Here is a 17,628-nt window from a genome sequence, read left to right as displayed (position 1 = left end):
TACAAGATCTGAGTACTTCTACTTTTACTCAAGTACAAGACCTGAGTACTTCTACTTTACTCAAGTACAAGACCTGAGTACTTCTACTTTACTCAAGTACAAGATCTGAGTACTTCTACTTTTACTCAAGTACAAGACCTGAGTACTTCTACTTTACTCAAGTACAAGACCTGAGTACTTCTTTCACTTGCAGCTCTACATTTGAGGGAAATCTTGTGAGTCCTGATCTTCCCTGCAGCACTTGAACGCAGCCTCATCGCTGGCATACTAACCTCTCATTAAAGGAAAGGGCTGACATTACTGAGGGAAAACTAATATTTATCCTCTGCACAAACTCCTGCTTTGACAACAGAGAGATTAAGTTTTAAGAGGAGGAATTACATTCTAAAGAGGCAGAGAGAAAACTATTATTTACAGTCAGGGGATCCAGAGAGGAGAGGACGGCGCCTCCTGGTGGTGGAAGACATGCTGTACGAAATAACACAGACCGGAAGCAGAGACTGAAGGTAAGGTGATTTATTAAAGTCTTTACACAGTGGGTTAATTCAGGCTTATACATGATCCAGATATATTGAAATGATATGACTGATTAAAGCACTTAAATAACAACCACTTATCTCAAACACAACTCAATTAATAAGTTAGATAACACAGATTCCTCCCCACACACACACACACACACACACACACACACACACACACACACACACACACACACACACACACACACACACACACACACACACACACACACACACACACACACACACACACACACACACACACACACACACACACACACAATGTCCTGTTCTGTTTCCCAAAACACTTTCAAGTATCTTCTGTGAAAGGTACGGAGGCCCAGGAGTGACAATAAGAACAATAAATAAATTAAGACGTTTAATTTTGGACAGCTCTACATTTGTACTATTTCAAACACACTTTCAAACTGTAATAACTGCAGGTTCATTTAAGATGTTTCCTCTGCTCTTGAGTGATTTTTTGTTTACTCTGTTGTCTGGTTGTTGTTGTTTTCCACAGGGAAATTGATTACTTATAGTGACGGACTAAGAGAGAACATGCCCGGTCGTAACCCTAATTTCATTTCAATTCTTCCAAAAATGCCTTAAAATTCCTGCCCTTGATGATCCCTCAGGACTTTACGAATGATGAATCATTTAAGATTGAATTGCTTGTTAATGAATTAATAGTTATGAAGGCTCCTTTTGCACAAATCAGTGAATTCTACCTGTAGATTAAACTTATTTTAAACATGTGTTTTTGCTCTAAAGTCTCTCCCAGGCCTCCGTAGAATGAAAAAAAAGTTCCAAAAACAGAGTAAATATTTAGTTGCACAGCAGGTTAACAGCCGCAGAGAACAGCAACACCACGTGGATTATGTGCACGACTACACTCTGCAGTTCTTCTATGAACAGCGCAGATAAAGGGAACAGGAGGTGAAGGCACATGAAGCTGAGTCTGTTAGCGTGATATATCTTCACTTTAAATACGACTCTACAGAGGCAGCGCGAGAGAGGAGCAGTAATAAAAAACATCTTGTTCCCACGGTGCAAACTAACCGTCGGTCCGTACGGCGCCATGCTTCGGTTACACAGATGCAGGTATTATTCTACAACATCAGACTGATTTGATTTATTCCTAAAAGTGTATTTATTTACAGTAAACCAGAGTGGGGGGGGGAGGAGGGGGTCCTTTTATTTGAAGAAACCGGAAGACTTGGCCTGAGGAGCCATCAGCATGCTGGCCTGGTTCTTGTGAGTGATGTGGATCTGGAACAGAAGGAAAAAGTGTCCCATTAATTCAAATATAATCAAATCATGCATTTCAATTATTTTAGAAAGCTGATAAATGCATTCAATTCTTCAAAGAAAACAAAAGTTCAAATGAATTGCAGTTCTCAAAAAAAGGAAAGAAGGCGTTAAATCATTTTCAAATCTTCCAAAATAAATACAAATTTAACTCCAGAAAAAAACCTCAAAATAAAATAAGATCAGAGTTTAAGGAATGTAATCATTTCCCCAAAAAGAAAATGAAGAAACAAAACAGTTAAATTAATTCTTATTTAATTGATATTCTTAAAAGATAATATTAAGTTGAAGAAGACAAATTCATCCAGCCGAGATGTAAACCACTTCACTAAGCTCTGTGCTCAGATCTGCACGATATCCACAGTTATGAATCATCTGTAAACTTGTAGTGTCGTGTCAGTGTTTACCGTGCAGGGAGGCTGCATCCACGGCTCCCCGTCGATCTGCATCGGTAACGCCTTCTTCACCCTGAGGGAGCAGAGGGTTGGATGAGCGACCTCAGTGTGTGATTTCAATATAAAAGAAGCAGCATGCAGGATGATTGTGATGCAAAAAGACGAGGATCATCGTCAGAGTCGAGCCGTCGTTAAGACCTGGAGCCTGAAGGCAACATGTCTCAGCGTGTCTGTTCTTATTTATGTCCTCTCAACGTGTTAAACACATGTCCATTGTACCAACACATTACTGAATTACAGAAAACAAATCAAAACCAGTTAGAGAACAAAAACACTTTAAAAAAAGGGAAAGTAAATCTTTTTTTATGTTCTTTCCTCCAAAACTAAAATTAAATAAACAAAAAATAAAAAACAGAAATAAATTCAATTATTTTTTTAAAGACCAAAAAAGTTTTAAATATTTAGTGAATACACTTCTTCCCCAGCACTGAAAATAAGTAGTTGAATTCACTTAAAGTCTTCACAGAAAAAGTCTCTCAACATTAAATCCTTGCTCTTGATGAATCCCTAAAATGTGACGAAAGCTCTAATTCATTATTAATACTTTTAGATGCTACTGGGAGACGTAGTGTTTACTTTAAAGGCAGTTTTCCTCACCTGATGGTGATCTGGGAGGTCTTGGCGAGCCTCACGGCGCTCTTCAGCCCGGTGTAGATCTGACCCATCTCCATCGCCCCCTCCAGACCCACCACCCTCCAGCCGCCGGTCGCTCAGGTCTGAAACACACACAGCATGTGCTGTATCATGTTGTGAATGTTCTGTACTTCTACAGCGCTTCATCAGGTCTCCTCGACCCCTCAAAGCTTCACATACTAGAGTCATTCACCCCTCATTCATGCAGAGCAGCACCACTTGCTCTAGGGAAGCTAACACTCACACTCACTCACACACACTCACTCACACACACACACTGTTGGCCATCAGGAGCACCTCAGGGCGCAGCATCTTGACCAAGGACACATCCACATGTTGACTGCAGGGCTGGGATCCAACCAGCAACCTACTGGTTCAAAGACGACCACACTCCCTCACAGCCAATATGGATCTGGTTCAGATTTATTGAGTTTATTTGTTTTATTTACATTTATTTGCTTTATTTGTTGTTTTTTTGTTTAGTTTTTATCAAGTTTTATTTATTTACTTTATTTTGGTTTTCTCCAGATTTATTTATTTAGTGTTTTTTAATTTGACTTAAATGAATGTATTTCCTTTGTTTAGTTCATTTCATTTGACCTTTAGCTAGAGCTTTTCATTTCTCTTATTTGTAGTTGTATTTATTTAGAATATGCTGCTCTCTTGTGGCCAGATGTTTAAAACCAGAGGAAGTCGGACAGATGCTTCCCCACACAGGTTCCTAATTTGATTCAGTGGGTTTAATGGTTTGTGTTAATGGCCCTCTTAAAGCCTCATTAATAGATGTTGTAATCACTCTGCAGCAGCAGCAGCTGATGTTAGCTCCTCATTAAGCCGCTCAGTGAAGTGTTCAGTAAACAGGTTCACACCTCCATTCATTCAGCCGCTGCGGCTCAGAGCAGTGGAAATAAAAGAGCTTCAGTCGCTGAGGGAAACTGAAGACGTTTTTAGAGATGCTTCAAATCGGATTTCTGAAAATGCACATCATGAGCTGTGAAAAGATTATACAAAAATGAAAACACTGAGGGGGGGGGGGGGGGTATTTTCAGAGTGGAATTAAAGTCGTCCATTTAAGACAAAAAATGTTCTAAAAACTTTAACATTTTTCTTCTTACAGGAAATATAAATAAGCACAGTATGAACGTAAAACAGAACGAACATATCGATGAATACCTTGGGAGGTGACCTTTAGGACCTCCGGGTCGACGATGACCTCGGGCTCCTCCGGCCCCCCCGCAGCTTTACCGTCCCCTTTCTTGGTCTCGCCCCACAGGTTGGAGCCGCCGTGCATGCTGGGAATGTTCAGGATGGCGATCCCCTCCAGAGACAAACCGCTGAGGTCCAGAGGAGTGCCCGAGCACTGAGGGGGGGGGGCAGATGCATCAGTACCTTTTATTCAACAAACACACAGAGCCGAGGAAGTCGACGCCTCACCTCGATCTCCAGACTCTCGCTCAGCTTCTTGCAGGAGGCCGAGATGGTTTCTGACGTGGCGAACTCAAAGTACCACAGCTTGTTCTTCATCCTGCAGGAACAGGTGCGTGTTCTCTCATGTTAGTCATACGGTCTCACACAGCACATCCTCTTATCTAACACCGCTCTGCACAGGGGGGTGCAGCACATTACTTTACAGGTAAAAACGAGGAGCTGAAAGAGGTTTAAAGAAACGGAAATGAAGATGAATTTTTTTTAGTCCTTAAATCAGATTTTATTTGCTATTTTTTAAATGTAGTTAAAAAAAATGTAAATATATCTTCTTTCCCTCAGGGTCGCAGAGGTAGCAGCTCCAGCAGAGAGCCCCACACTTTCCTTTCCCTGGCCACATCAACCAGCTCTGACTGGGGGATTCCAAGGCGCTCCCAGGCCTCCCATTTAATTCAGTCTTTTTTTTAATTTAACCCCAAAGTAATCTGATTACTCTGATGGTGATCTTGTTGTGCGTTATAAACCTACTGACTGCGTACCTGCTGTTGAATTTCTGCGGGTGTTTCTCCCTCATGGTGTGGAAGCGGTGAGCGATGGAGGCGTCCTGTCAACACAACGTCTCAGATAAACACACACACACTGAGAGACACACACTCCCTGTAACGCTGTGTGTGTGTACAGGACTCACCACTCCGATGGAGAAGTAGTTGTTGATGATCTCGTACGGCACCGGGTCTCCTTTCTCCTGGTTCAGATCCGTGATGACCTGAACGCTCCAGCGGTCCATCAGGACCTCCGTGCTGCCTTCAATGTCTCTCAGGATCCGACTCAGGTCCTCACCGTCATACCCTGCAGACAGGAAACACACACAGACCACACCACCAGACACAGATTTACGTTTTATTATTTCTTTCTGGGTTTTAGTAGGTTTTCTAAGTCAGGAACTAACATTTCAGATTGTTATGGCAGTACTTGAATGCAGCACAACTACTGAATATTGCATTTATCGTTTTCTGTTTTTAAAACATGTCTCTATAGTTTATCTTTGGATATATGCAGTGAAAATGAAATAATATACACCATATACATATATACTATACATTAGAGGTGGGGGGGAAATCCATAGTATTGCAATATTGTGTAAATATATAGATGGAAAGTACTTTCTAAATTGCACACAAATGAGCTGTGATTATAATACGAATGACTCTTTTCTGGAGCCTTAACTGTGTGATAAATATAAAAATGTGGAGAAATTCCCTTTTAAAGATTGTAATTTGACACAAAAGCAGAAACAAAGCTATCATTATTACTATAATAAATAAGTGTTAGGATTCCTCACCTCCCCCCCAACGCAGACAGCGAGCAAGGTCATTTCCTGTCCCCAGAGGAAGGACAGCGACGGGCGGGCGCACCATCAGGTTGGCTTTGTCTGATATAAAGGAAACAGGAAGTCACAATGAAGCTCACCAGGAGAAGAAGAAGGTCGTCGTCACAGGGAGGCGGGTTTTATTTAATGTACCTATAGCGTCGAGGATCCAGCCCACGGTGCCGTCCCCCCCGCACACCAGGATCCTGAAGCTCTGCAGATTTTTGAAGAAGCTGAGGCTGGAAGAAAAGGAGGAAGATGATCAGACCAACGACCAGTTTCTGTGTCTCAATTGAGATGACACTATTTATTGAACACTTCAAAGTTTAAACACAACATCAAACAAACATTGAAATTAAATAGAAACTATAAACATTTACTTTTCTCAAAAAGTCTGGAAAAGCTTTTGATTTTTAAACTACTTTTATATATTTTCCTAATTAAACAATTTAATTATTATTATTCTAACATGTCTCAAAATACGTTCCGCTTAATAAAAGCTCCAGAGTCACGCTGAGAAATATACAGGACAGTGGTTTTTATTTACAGTTGTATCCCGAACACTCTGACACACGTTATTTTTAGGAGCTAAAAGCTACGCCCTACTCCACCCCTGATCAAATCCTCTGAGTCTCTTCACTCACCCAGGTCCCGGCCCGTCAGTGATCAGGTTGTTGACCTGCCGGGGATTCAGTAAATACTGGAACTTGTGCAGGACTCTGAAACACAGAGGGCCACACTCAACAACGAGCAGGAAAACACCATTTATTGATTATTGGATATCTCCGTCTCTGGACTCACCTCTCCCCCTGCTTGCCTCCACTCTTAGGATTCACGAACACCAGCAGGGGGTGGGTGTTCTCCACCGGGCTGATCTAGAATACGTAACGTTTGAATTCTATTTACTTTACTTTAAGACAGCAACATTAAGAACATGTTCTCGAGTACTGCTGTGTCATTGTTCTTCCCTTTATTGTCATTATTCACTCAACCACATTCATTTACTCAGCAGATTTGAGTTAATAATACAAAATATAAATCAACTAATAAATTATAAATAATACTAAATGATAATACCCAAAAGATCCATTCAGCATTACAAAATACATCTATGTATATACACATATGAGGATAGAGTAAAAATGTGAAGTAGAATGTTCTCGTTTGTCTAATTATAATCCTCTAATGGGATGCGTCTGACTCTGGGCCGTAATGCACCATCACTTGTTTCCCTTCTTCTCGTACACCTTTGAATGCAGACTCGTGATATTTCTTTCACTGTAGTTTTGCTTCTTTTGTTAGAGTCCTTCTCCCCCCTCTGGTGGATATCCAGTATTGATTGATATTATGGGATGTCATACCTGCAGCACCTGTCCATCAGGAGTGGTGTTGAGCTCACTGTCGTCTGCAGCTCCAGAGCAGCCGTTCTTCACGATGACCGGTCTCTCCTTCAGGGAAACAAGGGAGAGACTGAATACATCACAGGTGTGTGTGTGTGTGTGTGTGTGTGTGTGTGTGTGTGTGTGTGTGTGTGTGTGTGTGTGTGTGTGTGTGTGTGTGTGTGTGTGTGTGTGTGTACTGTACCTTAATAACAGGATAAATGGCCCATGGAGGCAGGATGTGGTCCCTGAGGGCCCCACAGCTGCACTCTGTCGGCTCCTGGTCCGCACATTCATCATGACGCTGGAACACAAACAACACGTTATTGATTACAGTCACAGCTGTGTGTGTGTGTGGGGGGGGGGGGGTGATAAATCATCCAGGGAGTAAAAGTCCTTTTTAGTTTGGGTAAAACAATTGCAATAAAAACACAAATTAAAATGTAATTGAATGAATATATAAATATAAGAGGTTGAAGTTAAATTGTGCAGTAAAAAAACAAACCTAAATAATAAAACAAATATGTAAATATTAGAGGTTAAAGAAAATATTTGCAATAGAAACAAAATCAAATATCAATAAAGATATGTATCCAACAATAAGAAGTTAGATAAAAATGTGCCATTAAAAACTAATAATAGAACAAAAATACATATACTACGATAAGAAGTTAGAATTAAAAAACTAATTCAAAAAGTATAGAAACATTAAAGTTTAAAGAAAACAAAGTGCAATAAAACATAAAAAACACAAATATTAAAGTTTCTACTTTGACTGATAACCCAAAGCATCATGGGTAAATTGGCCTGCCATAAGACCATTTAAGTGACGAACACCCTGCTGTGTTCCTCCTGTGACACTCACCATGGTGTGGCACCACACACAGTGCTTCCCCGTCAGGCCCTGCAGACTCTTGATCTTCTTCTGGCATTTCTCACACTTCCTCGAGTCGCAGTTCCCGCTCACCCAGTCGTGAGCAGGAACCTGAGGAGTGAGAGGAGTATTTTAATTCCCACATCAAATCAGCTCAGGAGGAAGGGCTTTCAATCAGGCGGTGAATGTTTTTATACCCCGGTTTCTTTCTTGGACTTCACATACGTCCGTGTGCAGGGCGCCGGGTTCCTGTTAGCACAGCGGCCGTGCACCGTGTACTTACAGCCTGGAAACACATGCTCACATTATTACACATTTATTCTCATGCATCATCTTTAGCTTTTTAATTTGACATTTCTTAATCATTCGGGTGCATTTCGGCTTTTCTTTCAGTTCTCAGATTTAGCAAGTGAACCGCCAGCCTCTTTAATCACAAGTGTGTAATAGTGTTAAACAGCCATGTATTCCCCCCCAGCCTCTACAGCATGAATCCTGCTTTCTGTTTATTAAATAAAGTACATTTTCAGTTTTTTTACTGAGCTTTTCACAATCTTTCTTGAATTATGGGACGAAAACATGACATGTTCCCTGGTTTCCTGCACAAATCAAACACAAATCTAAAATCAGTGTAGTTAATAATTGACCTAACTCACACTGAGATATAGACCAGTTACCCCTGGAATTTACAGAACATTATTCCCTTTTTTAAAATCAGAAATAAGTTGCATTTAAATTATTATCAGAAATATTTGATCATCATCGAAGTGATTCAGTGTCGCCCTCTCGTGGTGCGTTCAGGGACTCACAGGTGCAGCACAGTCCCTGTTTCCTGATTCCCAGCAGCATGCTCTGACACACGTTGCAGTAAACAGGTTTATTAAAATGCTTCATCCTCCAGAGGTGCTGCCCATCCTGCTGCGTCATCTGCAGGGAAACACAGCAAACAGAAAAAAACTCAGCTGATTCTTTCATAATATATTATTCATATATTAAACTATATATTTAGATATAGATATTATTCATATATTAAACTATACATTTAGATATTATTCATATATTAAACTATACATTTAGATATATATATTATTCATATATTAAACTATATATTTAGATATATATATTATTCATATATTAAACTATACATTTAGATATATATATTATTCATATATTAAACTATACATTTAGATATATATATTATTCATATATTAAACTATATATATATATATACATATATATATATAGTTTAATATATATTATTCATATATTAAACTATATATATATATATATATATATATATATTATTCATATATTAAACTATATATTTAGATAGTTTAATATATGAATAATATATATATATATATTATTCATATATTAAACTATATATTTAGATATTATTTCACGCTTTAGATTTTATTTGTATTAATTGTATTTATCCTTTTGCATGCGTTTTGAATTGAGCCCGTTGTTACTGTGCTAGTTGCATGTGATGAGTGTCATGTAAAAAAACAAACCAAAATATAATAAAAAATATATAAATATTTGTAAACAATACGAAGTTAGACTTACAATGTCCAGTTTAAAAAAATGATCTAAAAAGTATATAAATATTAAAGTTTAAAGAAAAAAATTGCAATAAAATAAAATAGAAATATTTTAATGTCCAACAAAAACCAAATAAAATAGAATAATAAATATAAATACATTTTAAAAGTCAGATTACAAAATGTTGAATGAAAACAAATTTAAAAAGAATATAAAAAAGCAAAGATGTGCACATTCTACTCAGCAACAATAAATATGTATAAATCTGAAGACTACAATAATTATAATGTGTGTCAGTATTTAGAACGACACATGTCCAGTGTAACACACACACACACACACAGGCAGAGCGCAGCGGCGGGATATTCCACTATAATCTCAAATTCTCCACACAAGATTAAATGTTGTTTTTTCGATGTGTTTGCGACGGGCGCTTATCCCCGGATTACACACTGAAATGTTTTTATTCCCGACACGATGCATCACTTTCTGCAAAGGGGGGGGGGGGGGGGGGCAGGGGGGCGGAGAGCATGCACCCCGGGCTTCAAATGTGCAGCAGTGTCTGGAAATAGGGAGGGGAAGTCCCTGGCATTGTTCAGTTTCTGACCACAGAGCTGCAGAAAGAGGCTTTCACATTCCTGACACATTAACACACTACTGCTGCTTTAAATAACATGAGGGGACATTACACTCAGAGACTTTTGGGGGTTAAAGCTTCTTTAACATGTCTTTATTCAGGCTGGTGGGAAGAGAACATCCTAAATCCACCTTCAGGAGTTTATTTCACTCGCTCGGCCTGTTTGGATCTGCAGATTTCGCCTGAATTCACTAACAGTTAGCATGACATAACGCCTCATTTGCATATTTAAACGCAACACGTCAGAAAACTTGTAATACAAAAAGTCATTGTGCTACTGTCAGTGATGAAGGGGAGAAGTTTCATGGTGATATCTGCTAGTTAAATGTTTCACCCTGTTCACCTGCACAGATCTTTAAAGGTGCGTTTCTCTCCTCAGAAGAAATGAATTCCACTAACTTCTTTCCCTTGCGTCTCTCGGTTCTGGTTAGTGGAGGCATGAATACCACCAGGCGGTACGTCTTGTTCAGACTTGTATCGAACAATATTAATCAGACACTTGAACGTACAATCAGTTCCTCTCGAGCTACAGAGCCGTACTGATATTCAGTAAGTGCTTCTGAAGCTATTTCTAATTAAAGGGCAAAGTACTGGGCCTGTACTTTGAAGTAGTGTAAGTGAGCAAAAATAAAAGAGCATAGTACATTTACTCTGGTATTTTAGGAACCATTTGATATACTTTATACTCCTGTAAATGACTGAGCTGTGCTATGGTCATTTATATTCCCACTCCTCTCACATGGTCTCATGCCACTAGTGATCACTATTTAGAGGTGAAAGTCCCAAAACTTTGACCTAATGATGACATTTATGAATGACTAGCTGCTAACACTTCTGTACATTTACTGAGGATTTACTTCAACATTTCTGCATCTTGGAAATTAAATACTACAAACCAAAGAACACGGTTCATTTAGGACTGGTAACTCACTCACCAGCTCTAACAACGGCAGGACTTGATTGGAGTGATTATATCTGACCTTTCCTTGTTTGAGTCCTCATGTTTTTTGTACTTCTTGTAAGTCGCTTAGGATAAAAGCGTCCTTCAGCTTTCTGTTACTCTCATACATAAACAACATTCAGAGGAAAGCATGAATGGGAATTGAGTATCTAGGGTTCTTGAAAGGTCACACCTTTTGTCCGTGAAGACATGCAGGACCCCGCTGGTTTCTCTCAGAGACTACATTTCTTACAGCAGGAGGTAGATGTTGTTTTTACAGCTCTTGTGAAACGCCTGCCCTCCCCGCCCTTCAACATTTCTGCTGACTCAGCGCTGCAGGGTGTGGTAATGTCATATTTTCTCAGCGCTGCAGCGTCAGAGAGCTTTATGGTTTCCATTTACGCCGCACGACCTGGACCCTCATTTAATAACGTACTCCCATGAAGCAGCAGCCTTCAAGCACTTGGGGAAAGAAATTGATCAGTTTAATATTGAGTGCAGATATCAAAGTGTTTTATAAAGTAGAGGAGTAGGGGAGCTTAGCTAATACATGTCTTCCCCAGTTCATCCACTGGCTGTACTGGGACATGTCTCCATGCTCTAATGTTCAGAAAGCTCTGTATGTTTCTCAGACTGTCTGTGCTGCAGCTCCTCTTTTCACCCTCTGTCTGAAACCAGAGCCCAGTCTGCTCTGATTGGTTAGCTGGCCGGCTCTGATGTGATTGGTCAACCACTTAGAGATGTCCCGCCCCTTTAGCCTATCACAGACAATGTGTTGGAGTGCCAGCCAATAGGCGAGTGTTCCAAAGTGATGTCATCATCTTCAGGAAGTAATGTGGAATGTTTTTATGCAAGATTCGTCAGAAAATACCAACGTTTTTTGCAAAATGTTCAAGATTTTGTTCATTTAATTATTAGTTTTGGGGCTTTTCCAGGTCTGGAAGATATGATTCCTCTATATTTCTGGATGACTCTCTAGATTTGTTTGTGTGTTTCCTGTTTACAGTACCTTCAGACCCAGCAGCACCAGTAGAGGCACGTTGTTCATGCCGCCCTCCACCCACTCGTCCAGAGAAACCGTGCCGCTGCTGTCAGCGTCGATCGCCGTCATCATGTCCTTCAACACCTGAGAAACACATCTCACTGAGATCACAAGGCAGGGGAATCCTCTCTCAGCTGCAGAGAAGCTTTCTTTATTCCAACGCTGGCAGATGATTAACCAGCGCTGCCATAAACTGAACACAATGATATGTTGTGCAAACAAATGCATATCTTTACAGTTAGAGGCGCCGGGTTAAAGTTCCTATTTCTGCTTTACATTTGAGAACAGAGGAAGTAGAGACGGATGTTTTACCCTAACTCCAAATGTCTTTATCAGTAGTGGGTTACGACATTGTATCTCAAAATAATGAGCTAATATCCCATAATAACGACTCAGTATCTTAAATACTTACTCAGTATCTTAAATAATTACTCAGTATCTTAAATAACGACTCAGTATCTTAAACAACGACTCAGTATCTTAAATAACGACTCAGTATCTTAAATAACGACTCAGTATCTTAAATATTGACCTGTTTGTTTGTTTGATGTGTTTTGCAGAGACGTTTACATCACAGCTCTGAATGTTTGGACTCACCGGCCTCAGCTCTGAAACATCCCATCCGAGATATTCTGCAGCGTGCATCATCTGAGCGATAATCCTGTCCACTTCCTGTTGCAACAACAACAAAACCAACAACAACAACAACACTTATTGTTGATAACATGCATGGTACGACACCAAATACCTGAACTATTTCCTCACAACTCACCGAGCTGTCCAGGACGCCGTTACCGTCTCTGTCGTACAGCTTGAAAGCGACTAGAGAGCAAAGGGTTATTATTTAATCACTAATGTGTTTTCATGTGTATTTATGCTGTAATTGCACAAAGCTTTGGCATCCCTGTGTGTCCTTGTGGTAATGCCAATAAAGCTATTTGAATTGAATTAAAAAGGAGCATTTGAGTGGAACACATCTCATCACAATGGGCAGAATAAAAGATCCTCACACTCCAGCTTGTCTCGCGGCTGTCCGTCCTCCAGCAGAGAGAAATAACACGAAACATCTTTCAGGAAGACTTCCTCTGCAGAAAGAGACTCTGTCACTGAGAAATCTAATAACTCTCCATAAATATCTCAGAATACTGAGGAATGATCCGAAAATATGACATCTCAAAGCAATGACTGAGTGTCATTTTTGTTGAGATGTCATCAAAAAATGACATTTTACCTAAAAAGGATGACGTATTATTTGGAAGAGTTGCTTATTCTCTCAAAATGATAACTTAAAATCTTAAAAGAAGGACATAGGATCTAAAACAAATTGCATAATATCTCCAGGAAATTACTTAACTTCTCAAAATAAGGATTTAATCATTCCAAAACTGACTTAATATCACAGAATACTGACTCTCACACACACACACACACACACACACACACACACACACACACACACACACACACACACACACACACACACACACACACACACACACACACACACACACACACACACACACACACACACACACACACACACGGTGTAAATCAGGGGACGCCAAATAGGCCATGGTGTAAAATGATAAGGGCATGCGTGTGTGTGTGTGTGTGTGTGTGTGTGTGTGTGTGTGTGTGTGTGTGTGTGTGTGTGTGTGTCTCACTGGCGTCCTCCTTCACAGGCTCGGAGTTCTGGAAGGAGAGGAAGAGTCTCTGGCAGAGGTCCACGGGAAAGTCCTCCACTTCTAAGTAGGTCTTGAGGAACAGCTGGAAGCCCTCCTCGTTGATGCACTGCAGCAGGAAGTGACACGGGTTGTTGTTGTTGTTGTTTACAGTGAGCTCATTGTGGTCAATCTCCATTAACAGGAGGACCGTACATATCATCACAACAAGAGGCCTTTAAAAACTGTGTAGAATAGAAGGAAATGACACAAAACCAACGTCTTGTGATGAAAGAGAAAGATCCTGCAGTCTTTATAATGAGAAACTGAGTCATTTCCTTATTGTGTTCGTCTTAGTCACTAATCTGAGATAGTTATTCCTTTATATGAGATATTAGTCATTATTTTAAGTGTGTGTGTGAGTGTGTGTGTGTGTGTGTGTGTGTGTGTGTGTGTGTGAACTTCTGCATTTGTATTTAAATGCATCTCTTCTGATAAATAAGGGAAGATGCCACCGTGTGAAATCTTGGCGTGTCATCGTCTCACACGAGCTTCACAGTCCTGAAGAATAGAGCTCCTCTGAGTTTAAAAAGCTCTCACAATATTTAATCCACCTTACAGTCGGAGTGATGGCAGCAGGCTTTTCAACGACACAAAAACAAATAATGAAATTAGGATTTCTGTCCATCTGTGTCCCTCTCAAGATGTCGCGCTGCAGGGCGAAAAACAAACGATGAACCACAAACCCACTTCTTGTTGACATGAGTCCATCTCCATGTTGATACCCTGCAGACTGCCCCACAACACAACTCAACAATCATAAGGTGACATTGACAATATTAAGTCATTGAGGTATCTTCCACCTCTAATTATTATTCTGTGCAACAGTTTTCCTTGTGATTTAAAAGCTATTCTCTTGTTCTTTAAGACAGTATTTATTTTATCTCCCATTAGATCCAATTATCTGATTAGCCTGCATGCAGCCAAACGATGCATTAGGATTGCCTGCGTCTCTTCCTGAGTCCTGACTCCACAGGAAGAGATATCCTCCATCACATTAGAGCTAACGCTGCAGCACAAGGTGTACAATATGTAGGGATACGTCGTTATCTTCAGATATGAATTCCTTATTCTGAGATATTAAGTCATATTTTGAGAAACTGTCATTATTTTGTCAAGATATTCATCTTTATGCATTATTAAGTAATCCTTAAGAGACACTAAGTCATTGCAATAATAAGTCATTGAGGTATTTACTGTATGCACTTCCCCTCACATGTTTTCATTCTGCACAACAGTTTTCTGTGTGATTGAAAAGCTATTCTCTTGTATTTTACGACAGTATTTATGTGAGCTCCTCCAAGTTATCTGATTGGACGTCCTGTAGCCAGGTGATGCATTAGGGTTCCCTCTTCCTGCACAGAGTCCTGACTCCACAGAAACGATATGATCTCCATCACATTAGAGCTTACTCTGCAGCAGCACGACGCTGCGTGGGCAAAACCATCGAGGTGATTTACATCTGCAGCCTCGCTCCGGAGACATTTCCCTCAGACAGCTCTTCAACATGATGCCGTCTGAATCTAATTAATCAGCGCAGGACAATTAACAGGAGCTCAATGTGCATAAATCAAACGCTTGTGTCTCATTAAACGGAGAGGCGATAACTCAGTGGAATTATATCTGGAGTCGTCTCACCTCTCCGTGCCGGTGCCTCGCCAGGCGGCCGTCTGCGTCAAACTCCCGCAGGACATCCTTCACCTTCAGACGGCAATCTGGGCAGCAGAGACACACAGGTCACACAGAGAGCACACTGGACATGCAGTTATGCAAGATTAGAGATTTACAGAGCATGTTTTTCCTCCAAAGTGAGCCAGCTATCGCTAGTGATAGACAGTTATCAGGCTTGCGGAGTAATGGAGTCTGCAACGGGTAATCAGGAAACAAAAACCTGTATTCCCTTACAGTTTTATCAAAAAGCATAGCATATAGTGTTTGTTGTAAAAGGGTCAGAGGTTATCTCCTCTCTGTAAGCCGTTCTGTTCTGTAGGATAATACTTTAGGTGTGAATCTATACGCCTACTGCCTGAATCCTCCTGAACCTGCTTTATGAGATCTTCATTTTTCTAGGGGCCTGATCATCTTCTTTTGAGAAAGACTTTTTTCTTTTATTCAGAATTATTTTATTTCGACTTGTTTTCAAAGAAATTTGCTCCAAATTTTGACTCTTTTTCAAAGATCTCCAGATTAGATTTTTTTCAAAGCTCTAACTTTTTGAAGAAATGGTGGATATTTTTCAATTTCTGATTTTTTTCTTCAAAATTCTCAAAATATCATTTGATAAAAAAAAACATTTACGACTTTTTTCTCAAATTTCCTCCTTTGTATCGTTTCTGAGGCTGCAGAGCGTTTCTCCTGATGGGAGAGTTTTTGGCGGCTGTAGCGCGTTTGCACCTGTCGGCCTCCGTACTTTTGGGCTACATAATCTAATCCCCATTTTACTCTTTGCTACCCTGCTTCTGTTAGTACTCATCAGATTGGAGTAGATCTTATAATTAACACCTTCATTTACTCAATCCGGCTCAAAATCAAATGCATACAAGAAATTATAAAAGCACCCATTTTCCAAAACTCATCTCCTGTCTCTGATCTCTCTTAGAATCCCCACATAATGAGTTATTATCTAAAAAGAATGACGTCAATCACCAAGCAATGACTTTCTCTAACAGGTTATGAGACTTACAACTTAATATAATCATGATTTAAGAGACGCCGGATGTATATTACGAGCATGATATCAATACTCCACTCACACCGGTTCATCACGACATCCTAACATGTGTAACTCCCCCATGATTCATGTGGAGGAACAACCAAAGCTGAGCACGCTTTATCTGCACACAAAAACCCTGAATGTGGCAGCAACCTCGTGCAGAGATGAGACACCATGGGTGTAAACGAGTGTGTGTGGGTGGAAGTGGAAGTGGAGGGAGGTGGGGGGGGGGGGACGTTAAGCGCTGAGAAAGCCGTGTCTGTACTCACACTCGATGTAGTGCTGGAGCTGGATGAAGTCGACAGGGTTCAGTTCCTTCACCTCTGGGTGTGTGGGGGAGGACATGCTGCTGAAGCAGAGAAAAGAGGAGGTGGGTGAGTAACAGGACGCTTTGTGAAACATAACGGCACGACGGCGAGCAAAAGATAGCATCTCCCATCTTGCTGTGTGAAAAACCCTCTGAAGTGTGGAGAGGAACACATCGACACCCAGAGACGAGAGGAAACCGAGCAGAGGAGGATCCTGCAGAACATCTGCCTCAAACACATGCAATATCAGAGGGGGAGAGGCTCTGAGAGGACTCTTTAAAGTAGAGACACTACATACTGATATACACCTGAACATCAGCAGGAGAGGACTCTTTAAAGTAGAGACACTACATACTGATATACACCTGATCATCAGCAGGAGAGGACTCTTTAAAGTAGAGACTCTACATACTGATATACACCTGAACATCAGCAGGAGAGGACTCTTTAAAGTAGAGACACTACATACTGATATACACCTGAACATCAGCAGGAGAGGACTCTTTAAAGTAGAGACACTACATACTGATATACACCTGAACATCAGCAGGAGAGGACTCTTTAAAGTAGAGACGCTACATACTGATATACACCTGAACATCAGCAGGAGAGGACTCTTTAAAGTAGAGACTCTACATACTGATACACACCTGAACATCAGCAGGAGAGGACTCTTTAAAGTAGAGACTCTACATACTGATATACACCTGAACATCAGCAGGAGAGGACTCTTTAAAGTAGAGACTCTACATACTGATATA

General features: G+C 40.4%; 1 protein-coding gene across 1 annotated transcript in view; it reads right to left on the bottom strand.

Annotated features, from left to right (window-relative positions):
• Positions 1–501: 501 nt before the first annotated feature.
• Positions 502–17,628, bottom strand: part of dgkaa (diacylglycerol kinase, alpha a) — a 28,764-nt gene continuing 11,637 nt past the window's right edge. The window contains 24 exon segments of the mRNA XM_063886940.1: positions 502–1,790; positions 2,237–2,297; positions 2,882–2,976; positions 2,978–3,000; positions 4,091–4,277; positions 4,352–4,442; positions 4,882–4,946; positions 5,031–5,191; positions 5,685–5,774; positions 5,865–5,950; positions 6,356–6,430; positions 6,513–6,586; positions 7,073–7,159; positions 7,296–7,394; positions 7,956–8,075; positions 8,162–8,250; positions 8,771–8,888; positions 12,093–12,209; positions 12,723–12,797; positions 12,898–12,947; positions 13,136–13,210; positions 13,790–13,916; positions 15,485–15,561; positions 16,829–16,908. Coding sequence (XP_063743010.1) covers positions 1,716–1,790; positions 2,237–2,297; positions 2,882–2,976; positions 2,978–3,000; positions 4,091–4,277; positions 4,352–4,442; positions 4,882–4,946; positions 5,031–5,191; positions 5,685–5,774; positions 5,865–5,950; positions 6,356–6,430; positions 6,513–6,586; positions 7,073–7,159; positions 7,296–7,394; positions 7,956–8,075; positions 8,162–8,250; positions 8,771–8,888; positions 12,093–12,209; positions 12,723–12,797; positions 12,898–12,947; positions 13,136–13,210; positions 13,790–13,916; positions 15,485–15,561; positions 16,829–16,904 — 2,193 coding nt within the window. The 5' untranslated portion in view covers positions 16,905–16,908 and the 3' untranslated portion in view covers positions 502–1,715.

Source organism: Eleginops maclovinus, chromosome 1 (assembly GCF_036324505.1).
Source record: "Eleginops maclovinus isolate JMC-PN-2008 ecotype Puerto Natales chromosome 1, JC_Emac_rtc_rv5, whole genome shotgun sequence".
NCBI lineage: Eukaryota > Metazoa > Chordata > Actinopteri > Perciformes > Eleginopidae > Eleginops > Eleginops maclovinus.
This window is presented reverse-complemented; position numbering and strand designations above follow the sequence as displayed.